Source organism: Scleropages formosus, chromosome 9, assembly GCF_900964775.1.
Source record: "Scleropages formosus chromosome 9, fSclFor1.1, whole genome shotgun sequence".
In the NCBI taxonomy this organism is placed as follows: Eukaryota; Metazoa; Chordata; class Actinopteri; order Osteoglossiformes; family Osteoglossidae; genus Scleropages; species Scleropages formosus.
This window is the reverse complement of record NC_041814.1, coordinates 8378602-8400757: the sequence shown is the minus strand read 5'-3', so window position 1 is coordinate 8400757 and position 22156 is coordinate 8378602. Positions and strand designations below refer to the sequence as shown.

The 22156-nt window shown below is 45.0% G+C and overlaps 1 protein-coding gene across 11 annotated transcripts in view; it reads right to left on the bottom strand.

The window, feature by feature from the left end:
• nfia (nuclear factor I/A) overlaps nt 1–22156 on the bottom strand; it is a 112567-nt gene that overhangs the window by 36661 nt on the left and 53750 nt on the right. For all 11 annotated transcript variants that reach the window (XM_018726777.2, XM_018726775.2, XM_018726781.2 and 8 more), the window contains exon 3: nt 2021–2086. In XM_018726777.2, the coding sequence (XP_018582293.1) occupies nt 2021–2086 (66 nt within the window). The remainder of the gene's footprint in view (nt 1–2020; nt 2087–22156) is intronic.

The window sequence follows — 22156 nt, the reverse complement described above, 5'->3', positions numbered from 1 at the left end:
GGCGTGTAATAAAGGCACATCGTGCGAACGAAAGAGATCAGTGTGATCGGGAGGTACAGCGTGTGACAAAGGGTTTGACAAACAGCGATCAGTATGGTGGGACAAATAGCGACCAGCAACGGTACAATGGACTGTGATCAGAAGGTACAGTGACAGAGAGTGATCAATGAGGTCAGAATGCACGCAGTGGGACAGCAGGTTTGACAGACAATAATCAGTGTGTAGAGCAAGAATACTGTGTGACAGAAGCTTGTTTTGGGTCAGCAGAGGCAGTAATCCCTGCAACGTGGTTCGACTCCGCAGAGGAGATAGATGGCAGATGGAGGAGTTTTATAGACACAGGGAGGAAAAAAAAAAAAAAAAAACACAAAGTCCAAACAAAATAAATAAAAACGAAATCACACAGGCATTTAGGGAATGATTATGCATGTATCCGCACGGGGGGCACACGCACGAGCGGTGACCTTCATTTCATCCATGGGAGAGTCAGAGAGGGTGCATGAGAAGACGCTGATTCCAGCAGAGCGTACCTCCTTGTGCCCACTACTCCTAGCACGCCGCCAAGTAAGGACACGAAGAAGAGGAAGACAGCTCACACATGCTTCCAAAAGTCAAAGTCACTAATGGTGCATACAAATGACTGCTGCAGAACATAGCAGCATGCGATGCCCTTTGGACAGCACTTTGACCGAAATGTGAGAGGACAGTAGTGAGGAAAACAGCTTAGGGGAAGAGGTAATTTCTCTGTCCCTGAATAATTATTCCGCGATGTTCGATCACCAAGTCAAACCCGAGAGCAGACGCGCTCCAAGACGAACGGCCGCAGCAGCCTTCGCTTCCTGTACCGTATGTCTTGCTGATCTATGGCAAAGTTTATGCTAACGGTGAGAGCCGGGGCAAGGACGGATATATCAAGGCTGGTGAAGGATTTCTGACTCAGTCAAAATTTTGAAATGACTGCAGCACCCAGTCAATTTCTCATTTCATCAGGTTCACAATTATACGAACTGGAATGCATCAAGCTTTGAAATACAGCATTTCGCCACTCATCGGTACATATGGAACCCACCTCAGCTAGCACTTTGCATACATATTGCAAAGAGGTGGGTGGAAAGACAGTGTACATGACGGGTGTCACAGCTGGGTCCCACCTTCATCCTTCTTGTTCCAAACCCACACCCATGTACTATGTGACTCCAATGTCTTCTTCCCTGGGGCTGCCTTGAAGAGGTGTGCTGAACCTGGGACACGTCATATGTATCAAGCATAAACCCCCTCAATGAGCTATGTCCCCTGAAAGACGTACCCAGTGAGCCCAGAGAGAAACTGGTGAAAACTGAAGACTGGCAAAAGACTGTTGAAACGAAATGTTCAAAATCAAATTAAGTATCGTTCGGCAGTAGCGTAGGACCATGCCATTCAATGCAAAAGTCACTTCTAGAAACATTTTTCTTAAAAATATTCCCCTTCCGGTGTGACCTTTTGGCTAAGACACTCAACAACAGTCAACAATAAGTGAAAAAAAAAACAACTGTAACAAGAAAACCCAGCTGGGACTGAGCTAAATGCCACTACCATCACGTGCCGCATTCTGTTGACTGGTAATGCCATAGCCTTTCCAGGAAGTTGTTTTCTGAAAGTCTTAGAGGGTAAATTACTGGTTTTAATGTCTACCTCTCGCCTAAGCCTGGTCAGTCACCGCTGCCATGTAGCAGCTTAAGGTCTGAAAATGTTACAAATGTGTATCACTTCTGCATTTGGCAAGGTGAAGGGTTTTCTGCTAAATCTGCTTCGTCTGTCATGTGTAATTTTTCTGTGAAATCTGAGGTGCGTGGGCAATGATACTGGCACACTTGGCACAGGATGACACACTATTGATTACACAAAGATACGCCCTCTGCTACCAGCTGCAGAACCAATGGAGGGTTTTAAATGGCATGGTGTGAAACACTCTGATTCCGCACTAAAGAAAAAAGTAATTAAGAAGTAGTTAAAAAAAAATCGGCAAAGTGGAGCTTACCATTTTCCGGCTGGTCTTTGATATCAGCCTCGCTTGCCTGGTTCGGGCTTTCGGACTGCCCTGATTCTGCAGAGGAAAAGTGAAGAAACATAATGTTCATATGTCACACGAGGGACACAAATAGAGCAACAGTTAATGGCATTTAGAACGCTTCCGTTTGAAATTTAACAAATTAAAGATGATAAAATCTGAAACAAGAAAGCATTCTGAAATCAGAATGACACATTGCAGTGAAACACTGGTGCGGCTCGGGATGGAAGTCAAGCTGATCGCCCCGCGTCAGTTTATTCGGCCGTACAGCTATGCTCCTGCGCTGTAATACCACTCGCCGGGCTGCCGCGCGACCGGCAAACACAGCACTTTGGGCGCATTTCAGGCAGAACCCAACCTGAGTATCTGGCTGAGATTGTGCTCCATTCCACTCTATTCCACTGCACAGCTGGGCAAACCGGTGGGCTCGTGAAAAGAGAACGGGGTTTGTTGGGTACACCTCGCATTCTCAATACTCACACTCCTCCTTTTTATCCCACCTGCCTCTCCTCATTTACATTACATTTACTCATTTAGGTGACACTTTCGTCGAAAGAAATTTACGATGTGAAGGTTACAGTTATTACAGTTACAAGCTTACAATTATTTACCCATTTATACAGCTGGGTAATTTTACTGGAGCAATTGAGGGTAAGTGCCTTGCTTAAGGGTACGACAGCAGGAGGTGGGGATCAACCCTGCAACCTTCGGATCCAAAGGCATTAACGCTAACCGCTACCCTTACCACCTATCTACGTTTCTGCATCATTACTCTCATTTCACAACTAAATCCATTTATGCAACAGCAGAGCGCTCAAAGGTTAAGGGTGAGAACGAGTCAAAAAAGTTCAGGTGAAAGGAGGAACCCTGCTACCCGCTGCTGTACGTATTCAGTAAGGTGCGGGAGCTCGAAATGCTACGGGAAAAATATTCACCTGTATAAATGGGTAAAATTAAGCTTCGTACGCTGTGCTGGGTTAACATTTACATCAGATCTGTTTCAAAAATGTTGTGTTTCATTATTTCGTGAGGTTTTTACTGACTGCAGCAGAACCCGGGACCGAGGCAGGTGCTGGTCTGTGGCCGAGACTGTTATATGGGAAAGAAGCCAAACCCGTACAGCTCTGCTTCCTGCACAGCTTCAGTGGCGAGTGTGAAGCTGCAACACCTCTCCTTCATTTCCCCATAATAAAATAAACCTATTAGCTTAATTAGTGAATCTCTCTAAGTACTACTTCACAATGTCACGACCAGAGAAAGAGTCACGCAAGTTGAAGAACAAAACAAAACTTTGTTCTGGCAAAAAAAAGAAGGAAAAAAAACGCCATCCCACTGAATGATTTAGATGCTGTGCCAGTATTGATCTGACACTGCAGATACATTTTTTTGCAATGGGATAAATATTACTCCTGTCCAGGTGAACGTGGTGCTGCTGTTGTCTGACCGCCTGTCAGGACAAAAGGTGCAAGCGCACCGTGGCCAGGGTCCGACTGGCACTTTGAGCACAGATGGTCACAGAGCGGGCTTCCAAGGCTAAGACGAAATAAACTCATGGTGCTGGGGAGGCCAGGGGAGCTGGACTGAACACTTCCCCCACAGTTCTGCGCCCAATCTTTATCTCCAAGCAAACAGTTTTACATTCGAGTGCAGCCAGACGGGTCGCCTCGCCCCTTTAGCCCTGAAGAACACAACAATCTATTACCTATAAAGCAGTGCAGGCGCTCGACAAGCCAGCGCTCCGCGGGGGACGTGACGAGAAAATCTTAATGAAAAAAGTGGTGGAAAAGAGAAGGAAAAAACAAGGCAGCGATCGTGAAAAAAGCATAGCGTAACTCGAGGTACAAAAAAGTTGAGCCTTGCCTCCCTTTGCAGACAAAGTAAACAATTTAAAGACTTGTTTGCATTCTGCTCAGCATTGCAGTCTGCATCAACAGCTTAAAACAAAGGCAATCTGGACTCCAGGGAACAAAACGTCCCCCCAGCAACAGCAGAGAGATGTTTGAAAGCAGGGTGTTTCGGAGGGGGGGGCGGGAGACGGGGTGTGCGGGTGCACTGGGTGCTGGGTGCAGGCGGGAGCTGCTTTCACACAGTCTGCCAGTGCCCCCTCAACGAAGTGCTCTCACCCGGTCCCTCTCACTAATTAAACATGCAAATGAGGCGTGAGATCCAGACTCTGTGTGTCACACCTGCATTTACCCCCCATCGAGGGCCCTCAGAAAGAGAAAAACCTGCTTCAAAAAAAAAAAAAAAAAAAAACAACAACAAAAAAACACAACAAAACATTCAGCACAAACAAGCCAATTCAACCCCCTAACCTTCTATACAAGCCCATAGCAGCCAATGTTTTCTGTGGGAACCACTGTGAAAGGCAGTAGCGCTACAAGACCGTCTATACAGCCCTCGCTCTCTGCTCCAGCAGAATTCCCAAAGTGCCCAGGTCCATTACAGCCCTCGAAAAACGTAGTCGAAACCAAGCCGAGACTTGAACATTAATTGTTTCTTAAATAAGGTGCATAAGATATTTGAAGAGATCAATGACGACATTGCTGAGCAATTCAATAATAAATCTTAATCATTATAATGTCATTATGTATTAATGCATTAATGCAACTTGAGAAACTGAAATTAAAAAAAATTACCAGCCCGACGCTTTATATTTTCGCGTCTAACAATTCAGAATTAGTCAGCAGAATCGATGCCCATATCGAAAGGACTTTGCAGAAGTATTCCTCGTGGAAAGAACGCCAGTTTATCATGGGGCAACAGAAAGGATAAGAGCAAGTATATATCAATATGTAACAGTGTAACTGGGACAGAAAGAGAACCTGGTAATCTAACCTTGAAGTGAAAAAAGTTGTATCTTGTGGCTAACTAAAAACTTCGGTTAATACACTGGAATTTCTTCCCAAACATGGTGCGGAGTACTAGAGAAAATGAGACGAAAAATACTGAAATACTGAAGCATTTTAAAATGGTGATAAATGGCTGAGAAACACATTTTACACTATGAGAAATATAACACTTTACATTCTCGACCAGTCGATCACTTTACCTTTTAATCAAATGAAAACATGTCATGCCAATAAGAAAATCTAAAATAAAACAATAAAAATCAATAAGACCAACTAATATAAAGAGCGCATGACAGAACCTGTGTTTATTAACAATAAAAAACCATAAATGCATATGCATTTTAGTGTCAGAGGGTGCGAAGGTGGCCCCGGGTCCACAAAATGCGAGGGCCACCACACGGTGCGAGGGCCACCACCCGCCTGCTTCATTATGCATGCGCGGAACCATCTGCACTCCTCCTAGGTCTCTGTCTGGGCCCGCGCTTTCTCACCAAGTGCCTCGCTGTAATCCAATTGTGTGTTAAAACCCTGCGCTCAAAGGGCCTTTTACACACTGGGCCCGGGAACACGAAGCCCAATAAAAGGAGGCAGAAACTTAATTTAGCAACACAAACGTGCCTTTCTGGGCCGTCAATGGAAGGTGAAGCTGCACGCATTTGGCTTATTGTTCTCACAAGTATCGTCTTCTGTTTTTTCCTAAAATAAAAACAAAAAAAAGAAAAAGCAGACTGGGCAAAACTGTTGCAAATTTCCAAACCTAGGTTTTCCTGGTACAAACCAGCAACGGAATGCTAGGGCCAAATGTATATTTCTCGATGTGCTTCTACGCAAGAGCTGCGCATCACGGCAAAAGCTGAAAACATTTTTCATAAAAGGTGGATTCAGTGGACACCGCGCACAAGCAGAAATATCCTGCTTGGATATGGAGATAATAGATTGCAAAATACTGATGGGCTGAGTAGCCATGTAGCCTGATCGTACCGAATAAACGAGTCTCGTGTGCCACAGCATCAGGTATCGCACCAACGAGCAAACAACGGAAGGACCAGAAACTCTTCCAGTGCGGGGTTCGGCCCTCTTCGCACGTGTACCACCTCACTCTTTTCCTTAACGCTGGGGTGAGCGTGCACTTCCGCTCGCTCCACCTCTGTCCCGTATTTAAGTAACCTTGACCTTTCCTCTCTGTTTTGCGTCACTGCACAATGAAGGAGTTTGGTGTTTAGACAATCCCCATCGGCCGGAGCCCTTCTGCTTCTCATCCGTAGATGTATGAGCCGTGGGCCTGTTGTTTTTCCCTTCCCGCAGAGAGCTCGCTGCTTACATTAATGTTTTCCAAGGATCAGAAAGAGGGACAAAAAAGGATGGAATTACAGCTGGTGTTTATAGATCCTGACTCTATTTTAAATATATACATAGCAGTCTGTAAAAGATAAAAAGCAAGGCCTATAACTAGGAGGGTAAAAAGGCGGAAAGGCACGTGAGGGTGTCCAGAGTACCTTCAGAAGCCTGAACCTAAGACAGGAATAAAATACACATATACATATACATATATAATACACAGATATGAGATGTACTGTATATAATATATACATAATTCCAGGTGTGCTATAATGAAGAAGTGTCTCTGAAACATGTAAGCGTAGCACCTAATAAATCACTTTCGGCCTGAGTCTTCCCTCCATCTTATTCTCAAATGTAAACACAGTACAGTGATCCTAAAAGCCTTCCTCAGAGGCACTGGAGTCACATGGGTTGCTTTCTTTTGTGTGGACGATGATGATGATGATGATGATGACTTGATTCTCATTACAGTATTTTCCTGGTGGAGTCACTACAATAAATTTTTCACGGAAAGGACTTTTTAGGTCCTGATGACCAAAACAAGCAGCAATACATTGGGTGGTCCTCAAGAGATTCAGTCACCTGCGCTGCTAGTCCAGCTCAAAAGGGGGATCAGTCAGGAAAGGCCACAATCGGCTGCCACTTGTGGCTTCATTTTATATTGCAAACTCTAAAATCTCAGTACACCACTCTTGTTTTCACCTTTCACGCTATGCATATGTGTACTGAGATGTGGGTATTTGCATAACTCCGATAAAATACAATAAAGCAAATACGTTGAAAATCTCATGCACAATGTAATAGTGTAAGTCCCGAATGGTTCGAAACAATGGTATCATAATCTTGCATCAATGTTTACAGATAAAACTAGCTGCCATGCTCACTGACAGCAAAAGAGAAAGACACAACTCCCACGACCCTGAACATACAGGATGGATATAGGCTAAACACAGAAGCATGAGGCTTTGAACAGGGCAACAGTATGAGACCTGGTGGGTGGGTGAGTTGACTCGTGCAGCGCTAGCAGACAGACGTGAATCTCAGTAACACTCTGAGGTCTTCTGCAGGAGACAGGCGGTTCAGCGGCACACACTCCCCTTTGTATACTTACGCTTTAGCACCACATGACTGCAGGGTTGCTGCCCTACTACGGGATCAAGTATACAGACTCCCACATCCACGTCAGAGTACAAGTTCATTTGAAGGTGAGGGTAACAAAATGCACTACACATTTATAAGGCAGTAATATATTCCGCTGTCTTTGTGTTATATTTGGTTAGCTAGGCCTTAAAGTTCAAACCTAGTATAGCATTAACTTTGGCAACTGTGAAACTATCTGAAACAGTTGTGGAATCTCAAGCCCTCTAGAGCAGTACTTTTTTTTTTTTTTAAACTTGGACAGATGCGTTCCTGCTTGGTCAATGTCTCAAGTTCTCCCATTTCAGGTGGTCTACTCTGCGCAGTCTGTATAAGATAGTCCCTGCAGCGGAAGCGGCAGTCGGCCAACTGCTGGGGATGTGCGCGGAGAGCAGGGTGTGAAGCCGGCTGTTGACTCCCAGCCGCTGCTGCCCGCCATTGCCAAAGAATCTGTGGGAAAAGTCAAACTGCAGAGCCCATGGGCAGTCCTCTTCTTTCCCTTTTTTTTAAGCTGTACCCCTCTTCTACAAGTAGACTACCCTGATATGAACCAGGATTTCCAGGAAAAAGCGGGAGGGTGGGGAGGGGGTGTCAGAGGCAGGGGATGGGGGGCAGGGGAAAAGATCTTGGCCTTTCCCAGCAAGGCAAAAGGAAGCAGAATCCCATCATTCCCCTGGGAGAGAGTGAAATATACAGCCCTGTGGCTGCTTTCAATTTACTCGCTCCACTTCCAGCTCTCCTCGCTCTCGCTCTCCCTCTCTTACTGTCTGTCTCTCTCCCTTTCTCTAAATAGCGGGGCTGTGAGAGAGAAGTTGAAGCTGTCAGGGATCTAATGTGTACTGTGACCTCCTGTACCCCTGGTGGGAGACACAGCGAGGGAGAGAGGGTCAAATGTGTGTGAGAGAGCAGGCAGTAACAGGAGGAGTTTACAAGGAAAAGGGAGCCGCTCGGACAATTTGTTTTTCTGTCGCTACGTCGTAAAAATCACGTCGATTCTTTTAGGAACTTCAAAGGCCGCGAAGTCAAACGGATGAGTTAAAATATTACCGATGAGCGCGCTGTAAAAACGGCGCACGAAACAATGACCAAAACGAACGCGCGCATTTTTTTATGGTAACGAACACATCCCGCGTGAAGCGCTGCAATAAAGATTTCAGACAGGTTATTGTTAAATCAGTATTTCCACACTTCCGAGCACAACACTTCCCGTCTTTGTGTCGAGTCTCCTCGCTCCCTACGGCAACGGCACAGAGAGGTCAGGAAAGGTAACACGGGCTGACCTCTCGCCGACACAGTCGTAACCATCTGCACAATAGATCAGAGTGAGTGCAAGTGCTCCACATGGCAACACGGCAACAACAACAAGTATTTGCAGCTCAGACTTTGTGTGAGCGCCCGACTTATCAAATCTTATTATAGTCATTTCCTCAGGCAGATTCTGTAATGTTTCTCTGTATTGTTGTTACCTAAACTGTATTCTTTTGACGATGTAAATTCGGGAAGTGACCATGACACTCGTGGACAAAAACGCAGGGGTCACCTGCTGTGCTGTGGTTTTTTTTTTAAAATGAGAGCGTATAAATACCAGACTAAAGCTCTAGAGATGAAGCTAAAATGCCGGTCATTCAAAGCAACTGTACAATAAGTCTGTAGGCCCAGCTGAGAGGTGACACTACACCTTCACCTATCATTCTTTACAATGTTGGGAGTGACTTCCCTACATGTCAGTTTGCTAAGGCGGATTAAAAACGGGAGACCGTTATTGCTAGTCGTAGCCCGTCGATCTTTTGTTCTGAATTTTAAGAAGCCGTGCTGGAGAAGCTAGCAGAAAGCTGAGAGCAGAGCAGGCGGTGTAGGAACTGAACCGACAACATAAACATGAACTTCAGTAAACATACAAATGAATCAAATGTAAGCTGTTCAAACAGCTTTGAATAAAGGTGGCTGCTAAGAAAATAATGTGATGCAATAAAAGAAAATAAACATCCCTGTTACACTCAGCCATGTATGAAACTGTGTGCAGACATTAGAAATCACCAAGTGAAATAAGCACAATACAGGCTCCTTCCCTTCCCTTCCCACCCTCGCCCTGTTTGGATTCCACTTTTTCTAAAACAAACTCCTCGCTTTACACTTAAACAAGTTACTCAGGGGCAAATGGGTAAATAACTCTGTTATAATAAAATAAAACATAAGGCCAGTATTTGTACCTTCCCTCGTAAGGGGAGCAAGCAGGCTTACAAGCTCCCCAGAGATAGAAACCATAATCCTGCGGGCAGGCGGGCTCACCACTTCCACCGACTCCCTCTTTAAAGAATAAAAAGAAAGTGTGGATGGTGTTGGCAGTACCATGTTGGAGGAGAAAAAATGCTGGGTGATTCACTTTGGCAGCCAGGCCCTCTCTCTCTCTGTCTAAGTCCCTGGCCGTGCCCCTGCCTGGAGCCGGCCCCAGACCCACAGGCACTGCCAAAGCCCAGGAAACACGCCATGAGCGACGGCTCGACCGGCGCTCCGCCTGCCCTGTTGCCGCCACCGCTGCCGGCGAGCACGCGGGCACTGGCATGCCTTCACACAGGACACCCCTTTCAGCCCCCGCTGCTGGACCACACTCCTCGAGCCACTCGTCGAAGCAAATGCAGCCACTGGGGGTGTGGGTGGGGGCTCTATCTGTGGAGCTCTCCTCCCCCAGAACCTCTACACCCTGGCACCCGCTTGAAAGAACTATCTGTCCCAGCAGCGGTGCCAGGATCCCAGAACTGCCTGGAAAAAGGCAGTGCACCACCTCGGTCGGGCTGCTCTGTAAATATGAATGACTGTTACTCCTATTCTGAAAGTGCATTATTAAAATACAATATTCCTGTACAAGGTTCTTGCAAAAATTAAAGATGAATGGTTGAGTCTCAGTAAAAAGCAATACAGAATATGTCCAGGCTCCTGTATTTTCTTTCTGCAATGACGATTTAATCCTTTTCAACTTCTTTTAATTAATTTTTGATTAATTGTTTTTGAACTACATTGGTTTATAAATTGTACCAGTTAATACTATATTTCTACAAATAAATATGTACTATATTTTTTAATGTAAAACATAAATTGTAAGCAACCATAACTGATATTTACCAAAATAGGATCATGTTTGATAGCTGTATTTTTCTACATTCCTCATCTCAATTTAATATTTTCTGTACACATGAAATTGTATGACAAAAAGCCTTTTCAACATTTCTGGAATTTTACCACACATTTTTTTAGTTTTCAGAATGCATTTTTGTTATTCAACAGGACTGAATACAGTTTATATTGGCTTTTCAATTATTAACAATCATCACATTTACTATTTTTTCTGGAATGGCCGAAAGGGAGATGTGGATAGAGTGTAATGTACAGAAGGAAGAGTGCGCCTGAAGATCAACTGTTTCGTGAGACACACTGCATGAAGGCATCGGGAGATCCGCAGCTATGCCAGCTACCGTGTCGGGCAGCTAGACTATCCGAGAGCCAGTGCCAGAAGAAGAGCTTCTCTCTGGCCTCGCACATGGCCTGGCGGTGAGAATGTTAAATGTGACTAACTAGCCTCCCTTTCTTTGTTACTGGTGTAAAGGCAAAAGGTATTAATAATCAAAACAAAAATAAAGTTTCCTTTCTGTGGAAAGGATAGTTGCAATAAAAGGGGAAGCATTTCTTTTTCACCCTAAAGCGCCCAGTGCGCTAGAGGCTATCCTCTCAATGCCCCTCCCCACAGCCTCCATTTTGAGCACAATAGAAAGCCACCATTTTAGGGTTCCCTCTCGACTGGAAACAACCGAAAATCGTCAAGAGCAGTTTTCCTCTGTTGCCAAACCGGACATCAAAACTTCCCTAGTAGCGCCACATTCAATCGTGACTCCAGTTAATTATTTTATTTATTAAAAATAAAAAGCTAAATGAAAAAACAAAAGGCTTGGCTCAGGGTGGGAACACCTGCCGCCAAGTAGCCATTTTAACGCTCATCACCCTCTCGCTCTCATTCGCCTCTCTTCTTTCTCCTCCTCCTACTCTGTCTCTCTCGCATGTTTACCCTGACCATAGCTGTTAAAGCAGCCTGCCTGGCACGGCTGTGCTCAGAGAATCATGTTAAATGCTTCACAAGCTGCTTCTGCCAAGAGGTTCACTGCCAAGTTCAACAAAATTCAGATGCATTAAAAAAACAACAGACACACACACACATAGACAGCAGAGTACGGGACAATATCATAAACAAACGGATGATTTTCTTTGTATGTTCTGAATTCTGATATTCCCACAAATATTGTTCATTAATATTACTGTCCGCCACCCAACCTCTCAACAGACACTCACACGTGTCCCTCTACCTACAAATAACCAGTGCCCTAGGGTCCTGGCAGCCGTCTTGAAAAGCTTTGGCAACCATTTTGAACTGTTTTCTATCTCCATTCACAAGTTGCCATAATTTGTGCCATATTTTCCCAAACCTATTCAAGCACCACAGATTACCATTAATACCTCTGAATAATAAGAGATTTTATTGTGAACCAGAATGCGCAACAAAGAACGAGATACAATGACAATACTTGTAGTTTTACATGATGTTCTGTAGACCTCCAGTGCCACCAACCCCGTGCCAGAGATTGCTTAAGGCCACACACAGAGACATAGACATGTTCTCGCCTTTTAATACCAAGATGGTTCCACAAAATAGAACACCACAATTCCCTAAAGCAGAGCAACCACTGGGTCATCTGAGACATTTGTCTCTTGTACTTAGTAAGATAAACTATTTTGATTCAAACCGTACACGTTTTGTAAGCTCCGCTTCATTATTCAGGTAACACAACCGAGTAGCATAGATGGAATATTCAAATAAATACTTAACTGACATCAAATACATATTTTTTGTTTTCTTTATGAAGCATTAAAGGCGGAAAACTGCAGCACAAATAAAAACAGAGTAATACATTATGTAACCTCAGAGAAATGATCATACTGCTGTCGGAATCAGGCCCAATAAACTGTAGGTTAACCAGCCAATGGAGATTTACACTGTGAGTGATTGATCGCATGCCTTATGCCACTGTACCGTCTGACAGGTGTGCACAGTAAAACAGGGATGATGATCTATGACCAAACACAGGTGGAAATGACACCAGTAAGCACCTTGGATTAACACACAACTTGTTTTTCTTTGACAGTGTTATTGATTCAGCTTTTTTGACAGGGCTTTTAGTTGTTCTCATTTAAACGTTGAAAACTGCCTCCATAAAAAACACTTAATTTCCCAAAATGAGCGCAAATGATTGCAATTAAACTAATTCAACATTTTTACTTTAGAAGTATCAGTTTTACAGTGCTATCCTTCTTGTTTTCTGAAATTGGACATGTGCGTTTGTTTTAGCACGAGTTGGCTAATCTGCATTTTGAGCTGAGCTGGATATAAGGGCTGTCCAGCACCTTTGTTTTGTTGTCCATTTTCCTCTCTCGTAAGGGAGTTTTTAATAAGGCCAGATTATGTATTCAAACTAAACACTGAAATCTACATCTCACTTATTGTCTGGGGACATTGATGCCTACAGTATGGCTTCCACAGTTCAACAAACAGCATATGCTCAACTTCCCCTAGTGTACTTACCACTTTAAAGGATTTCAGGCAAAGCAATGTAATATTTACTGTGTTAAATCATCTGAAGAAAAATACTAAATCAACTGGCTAACTGACTAACTGCTGTCTGCGCGGCACTGCTCTTTGCGGCTTTTTGAGTTGCTATGCTCTTACACACGTACCAGGTAGAAGGTTCAAAAGTGGAATCTGTTCGCTGGTATGCACTCACTCTCCAGGACACTTCTGGCCAGCCTGGAAGCTACTGTGGAAAGTATTCCGTAGAGCCATGCGGCTGTGGCTATGGATCAATTAACGAAAGCATGATTAACATTAAAGGGGTGCGGTGGTGGAATAATGGACGTCCGGGGAAAGTGGATTAAGATGGGAGGAACCTTGATGCGTACGCCAGATACTGTGCTAGTGAAGGACACCATTGGCAGCGGCATGACATAAGCGGGACCGAAATAGTTCGGAAAGCCATTGATGAATTGCCGTATTGATTTGGTTCTGCCTCACTTACCATAATTATAGCACTGTAATGGATGGCATTACCAATGTTGTTTCTCTTTCCTTCTTCTCTTCTGCTGCTTCTGATTGTTCACAGCAGAGCAGAAAGGCCTACAAATCCCCAGGCTCCATGTGAACTGATTGGACAACGCCTATAAACTTGGCGGGAGGGCTGTGTTCACATGGAACCATTTTACAAAAGACAGTGTAATACAAGTGTATCGTCACACTGAAAAGTAAACAGAGTTTTCGCCAGCACAGTTCATGACCCTTAAAACCTAAAGGTGTACAGTATGCAGACCCTGTTTCTCTTTTGTCCAACATGGCGAAGGGCGTCATTGTCAGGTCCTGGTGGGACCCTCTGTTGAGTGTTCTCACCTGTACAAAGAAGAACATGCCTCCCCTGTCCTGCATTGCCACCACCGATAGGAGAAAAATTCTCACTGAACAAGATCTCAGAGACCTGGACAATGGGCTTTCCGTAACTCTATGACTACCCTGAAAGTGAGTAAGAGAGAGAGACAGAGAGAGAAACTAAGTCCACTTGTGTCAACTCGATGACTGAGTACCCTGGTACACATCAAAAAGCATCACTTATCTGTAAAGCACACATTGGCTAAAGTGAGTTCATTTCACTTGTTCGGTATTACATAATATCCATAGCTGGGATACGGAAACTGCACATAGACAGAATGTCAATGGACTCTGAATCAGAGGTGAGCGAGTGTGGTTTCAGTGACAGGCCCAGTGATTGATGAGAGATTTACTGAAAACGAACCATTGCTCTGGATTCCAGCTGACACGGTTGTATGGGGATGGAGCACTGTGGCTTCCAGCCCTTCTTGAGGAAAGTCCAAGGCTGGAGTGCTAGGCGTGATCGATAGTCCTGACGGGGAGCGCCCTTGCTCAGATTACCCTGACGGTCCTCCTGAGGGTCTTGCCTGGAGTGTCTGCACCCCTGCCTTCTATGCCTCCCCTCATGCAGATATCCCTCTGCTATCTGCTCACCCAAAGCCTTTCCCGACATCATTCACATCAACAGAAACCCCTGACAGAAGCTGACCTGGAAACAGCAACAAAGTTCATGCTAGTTATAGCTAGAATAGCAACATAACTTGAATCAACCTGATTTTCATTTTTTACAAATACTTTAGTCTGCTAAAAACAGGTAAAGCGTGCAAATCAATACCTGACTGGAAACTGCAATGCAACTGATAGTGGAGATGTGACTTAATAACGCAGTGAATATAAAAACATGTGCATGCTAGCTGGCCACGCTTGTTGAGCTTTGGACAATGTCAGCCTGGCGCATCGACCGCTGTATCGATTTCTGCCGGGGAGGCTGGGAGTGGGAGGCTGCATCGGCGCAGCTTGGGTTTCTGTGTGCCACTCTCTTTCCCTCTCTGTATCTCTCTGTCTCTTTTTGCTTGTCTCTCCCTCTCTCCTTCTCTCTCTCCCTCTCCAAAGCATCCAAAGCTTGAAGCTATCAGAGTCCCAGGCTACGGCAGGGATGTCTCGCTCAGATAATACTGGCTGAGAGTAGGAGTGCCTGTGTGTATCTGTGTGATTGTGTGTGCATCTGCAGTTGAATACACGGGAGTCAGTCACTCAGTGAGTCAGTCAGTCAGTACAGATTGACTGACTTCTGCCACTTTTCCATACACAACATATAATGCCTCATTTGCCTCTTTTTGCCATGGAATAAAGGTAGTTGTTTCACGTGAATACCATGATTATGATGATGATGATAATGTTCGAAGCTTAAAAATTAAAAAATCTACGACATAACAACATTATACTACAGTAAAAATTTTTTTAAAAAAGTTTCTCAATGAAAGTAAAACTACTTGTTTCCACTTGAACGGATAAAAGATTACACTTGTGATTTGCTTGAATTTCAGCACAGCAATGTTGGCACCCAAGTTTCAGATGTGCTCCTCTGGCTTATCTCCCTGTCTGCGGTCCCCTCCCAAGCAGCCTGCCCCCTCTCCCTGGAGAGAAGTGGTGTGTCAGCGATTTATGGCCCGACGGCTCCTGCAGTAATCAATTAGTCTTCCTGTGGGTGTGAGTAGCTGCCCTCGCTATCCTGGCAATACCTGTTAAACACAGGCCCTCCTCTGGACCACAGACCCCATCCAGCCCTACTCCTGGGCCTCTTCAGATGTTCCTCAAACTGTAAATACATTCGCTGGTGCTAAGTTAAGGTCAAGTGCATTTCATTTCACCAGCACTGTAACTGAATGTAGCTGCGGGGGAGATTCTTTTGAAGACATGCACAGTTTGGAATTCCTCTGCGGTGGTTTTGTCATGGAAACCCTTCCTGCTGTAAGTACGGTGTCCATCTGTCTGTGTGTCTGTTCCTCAGTCCATTTCTTGTGCGAACAAATATGCATTGTCCCCATACTCCTATAGGAAGAAGTTAAATAAACAAATCCACCTCATCCTGAAACAATACTTAACTTTGGTAATATGATACATCATATACAGCGTATAATATATTAAATCAAATAACCAATGCTAAAAAATGACTCTTGGTTTAAAAAGCCTTGTATAAATGAATACTAAGCAAAAATTCAATGCATCTCCAAAATAAAGTCACATAGGAGTTTGAAAATATTCTTTACAAGGAAACAAATTAACACATTAACCTACAAGGTGTATTAAAATTGTGTTACTCTTAAAACTTGTAATATAATTACATGTTCTGTGAAAACAAGTGCTTATTTCTACAACAGCATTTGCATTTCATACACAGCGACATTTCCTTCCATGTTAAGGCTCAAATGGGCAGAGGAGAGACAAAAGCGGGCAGCGGTGCCAAGGCCAGCGCCCCCTGAGGTCATTGGGCTTCCCTGTTCCCAGCGCTGCCAAGGAACAGCGACTAACATTTCTCCGCGCTTCTCGGGGGGGGGTGGGGGGGGGGGGGTGGCATTGTGTGCTTCAGAAGTAGAAGATGCTTCCAAAACCGAAATCTCTAATACAGAAAGTGATAGGAGGCTGGAGACAAAAAATGATGGTACTAAATACTTAGGGATAAAGGAGAGTGAATAAGAAAAGCTGAGAACAGAAATAAGAGCAGGCATTCACCCCCAAAAGACACAAAAAGAGTGGTGTGTGTGTGTGTGTGTGTGTGTGTGTGTATTTGGGGGGTAGGGGGAAGGGCGCTGAAAGGGGGCACTGTTTACTGTCTCGTCTCCCCAACACTACACAGCCTGTCTTCAAACAAAGCCACTGGCAAAGACGGGGCAGCCGCACTGTTTCCACGGGTGCTGGAGTTTCAAAGCGGTTAAAGAGGGCAGCAGTCTGGAGGGTACGTGGCCCAGGCTGGCATACTTGGCTGCCACCATGGCCAGGTGGTCTGGGCGCGCTGGCAAGACACTGGCATTCCGCCCGACGCAGATGGCTCACTACGTCTTTTTAGGCGCCTTTTCTTGCGCGTCGGGGGCGCACGTGGATGTGGGGTCTGATCCTGCCCCTTCCAGCGCCAGGTCCAAAATGCTCCTGTGATCAAAGAATAACTAAAGCAAGCGCTTTAGCCAGACGGGTCTGTCTATGTGACGGTCGAACGAACGCCCCCTGTTCTCTTTACCCCTTGTCAGGTCTGCGGTGCCAGAGCCTTTGCTGTATGTGGAGCGTACGGAACGGCTTTGTCGGGACCCAAAGCCGTCCCTAAAGCAATGCTGACTGGAACCTCCTTGGCAGGGTGCCTACCGCCAAACCTTCAGGTGAGTTCCACTCCCTTTCTCAGGGCAGTCAGGTGTTCCTTTCAGATTTACTTCCTTCTAGCACTGCACTGCAGTCCTACTGTACCCAACATCCTCAGAGAGAGCTCCTCTCTTAGCAACATTTACACTCCATCTTTTACTAAGGTTCATAAGCATCCTCCTAAATCAATGACTCAACAGCAGGTTCTTTAATTTCATAACATTAAATCTGGCTATTTGCTGAGAGCAAACTAATCCAGACCAACAAGGAACGGAGCTTTTAATAAGGTAAAATAAAGGGCCCCGGCTGAAAAACAATGAAACAAACGATTAGCTGTTATCGCATCTGGCATTCTGTTGCAATCACAGGACTGAATGGCAGTGAGACGCGGAGGCTCGCATTAGCCATGCACCAACCGATACTAAAGGTGCACCGCCAACAAAGCTGTGCGCTCCCGCTATAGAAGATGCGGGGCTAATTTGGTGCTTACAGAAGAGCAGGGGAGGCAGGAGTGGAACCCCCACCCCACAAAGGCCCAGTCTGTGAGGAGAAGCCCAGGGAAGTCCTTCTGAGCACCGCCCTACTCTCTTTGTTTATTTGTTTTTCCCAGCGGTCCCAGTAATCTCAGTGCCCGCCGTGGTGCTCCGAGGGTGCGCTTTGTTTCAGCGGCCCCCCCAAACCCTGTTGGATGGGCATGTCGGCATCTAATCTTTTATTTGGAGAAAACATTAAAAAGAAGGGAATGCACATGGAGCCATGTGATGACAAAGAAAGGCCACGCTGTCCGTAGGGGCTACATACATGTCACGCTGGACGGGTGTATCCGGTACAAGTCATGCCGTGTACTTCCTCTGCTTTGTAGCTCAGAGTCACGCTGTAAGGCTTCAACGTGCGTGCTTCATGGAGTTTTCTGCGTCTTCATTTGATACATCACGGAATACCACAAGGAATACCTTTCTGATCACCCGTCTACCGTGTAGCCTCCGTGCCTCTTTGCGGCCCTCTGCTATCTGCTGTCTGTCCTGATCCCCATTCCCCCAGCTCGGAGCTCCTTTACCAGGGCTCGCCATGGTGAATTCCCTGCTGCTTCAGTCATGGTTTGCGGGGGCCAGACATCAGGCACCGTGATAGCGTGCAGTGCTCCCCGAACATATGGAGGATCCACCGAGCCTCGCTTCACAGCTGTCTGCTCTGAGCACGTGCTGGCTCTCCCTCTGTCTGCTGTTCATGCACACTCACACACGACCGATACAGGCACATGTGAACATATTCACATTTATCGGTGCGATGAAAGAGAAAAAACCACTTACAAAACCACAAAAGTTAAATAGAAAATGTGCCATGATCAAGGACAGGAGAATATTGTAAATGTACTGAACTACTGCCAAACTTCCTTGCAGTCAAACAAAACTGTTTGCATTAGTAATAAACAGCAGCCTAGGCTGATTTATGTGGACAATTATGGGCAGCATATCTCTTTGTAATGATCACCAAAAACACCCAAGTTCAATTGAGATTTTATTGTATATGTTGGCTTTCTTTTGGCTGACTGTGCCAAAAGCCAAGTCATACTGTAACCATTCTCCTGTCAATTTTATTCAACACACTCGAGATCAGACTGATTGAGCCTGACTTAAGATGTGAACACTGAAATGACTTTGAAAGCAAACAGCAGAGTGATGAGACACTCACTAATAAACCGCCGCATTATTTCAATAACTAAGTGTAAATACCAGCTTAGGCTATATGCCAAGTTATAATGACCAGGAAAATACAATATAACACAATATAATGAGAAATATCTATATGCAAAACGCCATGTACTGGGGACTAGAGGTGAACTTTGTAAACAGTTATTTAAAAAAGGACCAAACAGGACCAAGTGACAGCGATTGGACCGTTGCCTGGTTGGCAAAGGGACATGAGTGCTGAACAAGAGCAGTCAGCAAGGCTGTGGTTTGTGGGGCTTATGTTTGTGCAGCTAAACAGTTAAATATGACTTTCTATTACCTCCCAACCACCCACCGCACCACCTCCACCCCAAGCACCCCTTGCCCCCTCCTCTATCCCCCAGCCCTATTTGGTCCCAGACCCTGAAATACGGACAATGTGCCATTATTACAGAATCATTATCTGGTTTTAGTGCTGACAGCGGAATCACACACACTCTGAAAGACTCCTTTCTTATGGTGATTAGTCTCTAAAACATTTCCTCATGTTACGCACCCCTGCCCAGTCTCCCAGAATGCACCACCAACAATTACAGTGCTAAAATGAACTGTATACTGTGGCTTTACTGATTCGCTGATAAATACCACAGAAAAGGGGGTGGGGGGGTTTAAAAAAGGGAGGAATTATAGCAGGGGTTTTGGCTAAAGAGGGGTCAAGCTGTACCCAAAACACTCATTCAAGGGCCACAACTGCCCCAGACCTACTCCATTATTTGAAAAGCAGATCAGGTCTTTCAGTCTTTTCATGATATTTGTATTTTCTTTTTCCACACTACACTGATCCGTCTTTTAGCTTTCTACACAGAATATCCTTTACAAGGACTCCTTGTGAATGGGCCTAATCTTCTACACGTTCCTACAGTGACTGGACGCCTCTGCCAGTTCGACATTTTTGTTTGGCGTGAGCCCTCACCGCGCCACCGTCCCCTTGATGTACGACCCTCTCTGCAGGCCTCAGAACAGCCACCCCTTCGTCTTGGAGACTAAATAAAGCTGAATGCCACACATGTAAAGGGCCACACCTGACAGCCAGCCTCCTGCTTCCAGCGCCTTTGGGAAAATGAGTAGGTGTTCAGGTGGCTTACAAAGCAGGGTTAACTGATGTTACCTGTAAGGCTCTATCTGTGTCACACAACCTGTGTGTAGTGGCAAGGTGTGTGCAGGTTTTCGCTAACAAGAGGAACAGCCCATCACATTGTGGCTTCAAGATGAAACCAGTCCTGCCTTCTGTCTGTGCAGTTTTACACATACATACAAATAGTCCATCATCGATCAAGAGTAAAATGAAACGTACAGTATGGCATAGTATGTTCCGAGTAGTTCGAAGAATAAAAAAAATGTTTAGCACTTATTGCTGAATGTACTTACTTCTTCTCGCAGAGAAAACTACTTAAAATGCCCTATTAAAAACTGATTGAATGCTTTTCGCCATCTCTTCACCCGCAAAACCCTAATCACCAAAAGCTATCCTCCGAATGCCTACACTCTGATAATTTCCATCCTTCGAAATCCACCAAACACCCCCTCTGATCTTGCCCCAGGCCTGGGGAAAAAACACTTTTCTCTGAGGTTTTCATTTGGCATTGTTTCCTTGTACTAAAAAAAAACATCGGCAGCGGTTCTGAAGTTTCCCGCTACAACAAACAGCGAGAAATCGCGTTCGGCAAAAAAAGTGGAACCACATCAAAAAGAGATTTTAATCCTGTCTGAATTCAACGCTGTCCTCTTTACTATTAATAGCAAGCAAGGGGAAGGAACATTATGGATTTAATTTATTTACTGTGTCATTTATTTAGATTTACTTTTCCAAGAGGTCCCCCGTGAAAAATTAAAACAAAATAAAATCCTTCTCTGTTTCTGATAACCTATTTCTGAACAGCATTACATTTGACATTTTGCAGCCCCTCCCCTTACAGAATTTATCCTTATATATGTCATTCTTCTTCAAAGTTTCTCTTTGATTTTTAAAATTTATTTATGCATTCTGATTGTATTTTATGCAGATACTTTGGGTTTCGATTTTTGATTTTCCGTGTGTCCTTTGGAGTAAAACTGTTGAATTATTGTGAATTTCTTTTTACAAATAAACTATGTTTACCAGACACACACACACATTTTCAGAACCGCTTGTCCCATACGGGGTCACGGGGAACCGGAGCCTACCCGGCAACTCAGGGCGTAAGGCCGGAGGGGGAGGGGACACACCGAGGACGGGACGCCAGTCCGTCGCAAGGCACCCCAAGCGGGACTCGAACCCCAGACCCACTGAAGAGTAGGACCGTGGTCCAACCCACTGCGCCACCGCACCCCCCTGTGTTTACCAGACAACTGTTTACAATTTCAATAAAGACTTCAAGGGTTCACTAAACATTAGTTTCTTCTTGCACAACACCATGTTAATTCTTTTAAATTCTATTGATGGCGCTGTTTGTATTATACTGATTAACATCATTCCACATTTAAGGCCCTAACAAGACACATCTATGGCATATACACCTGACCCAGCACCTGAGAAAAAGAGCGATGCACAGAAACAATGAGCTGAAAGTGTATTATAATAACTTTTCACAGATTTTTATGTGAACACACCTGCAAATTTCCTGATAAAATTAATTCCAAACGAACGAAAGTTTTTGACACTAATGAGTGCAGTCAGGGTACCGGTCTGAGAGCCAGGGTTAAGTGGTTCTGGCAGGTAACAGGCTGGTAATGTGGGAATGGGGGTGGGGCCACTGTGTGTCTCTTTCTCACCCCACTGGTACACCCAGCATCCCAGGCACCCCTTCCACTTCGCTGCCTGGCAGAGGGTCCTACACAGGTGATGTGAGCTGACAAACCAAGGCTCCATCAGAAATCAGCCCTGCCTGACTGAGAAGCCCTCTTTCTCTCTCTCTTTCCCTTTCATACTCAGCTCACCATTAACTGTGGGAGGAGTGGAGAAAGGGTCATATTCACTTGATTTGTGCCCTGACGTGGACCGCAGCACTCCTGGCGTACCGCATTTTATAAACAGAAGGGGAGCACTTCTGATCTGAGGTCTTGCATTAATCAGTTGGGCTTGTTCCCCACTTGTGGGCGAGCAGTAAATGAATTAAAGGGGAGGGCGTGGGGCGCTGTGGCTTCAGAAAAAACCTAAACGGCATTCTATTTCGGACGAGCCCAAACGCCCAAGTACAACAGTCACCCTTGCCAAAACCAAGATAAACACATGCTATTACTGTGATTATATAAAAACCAC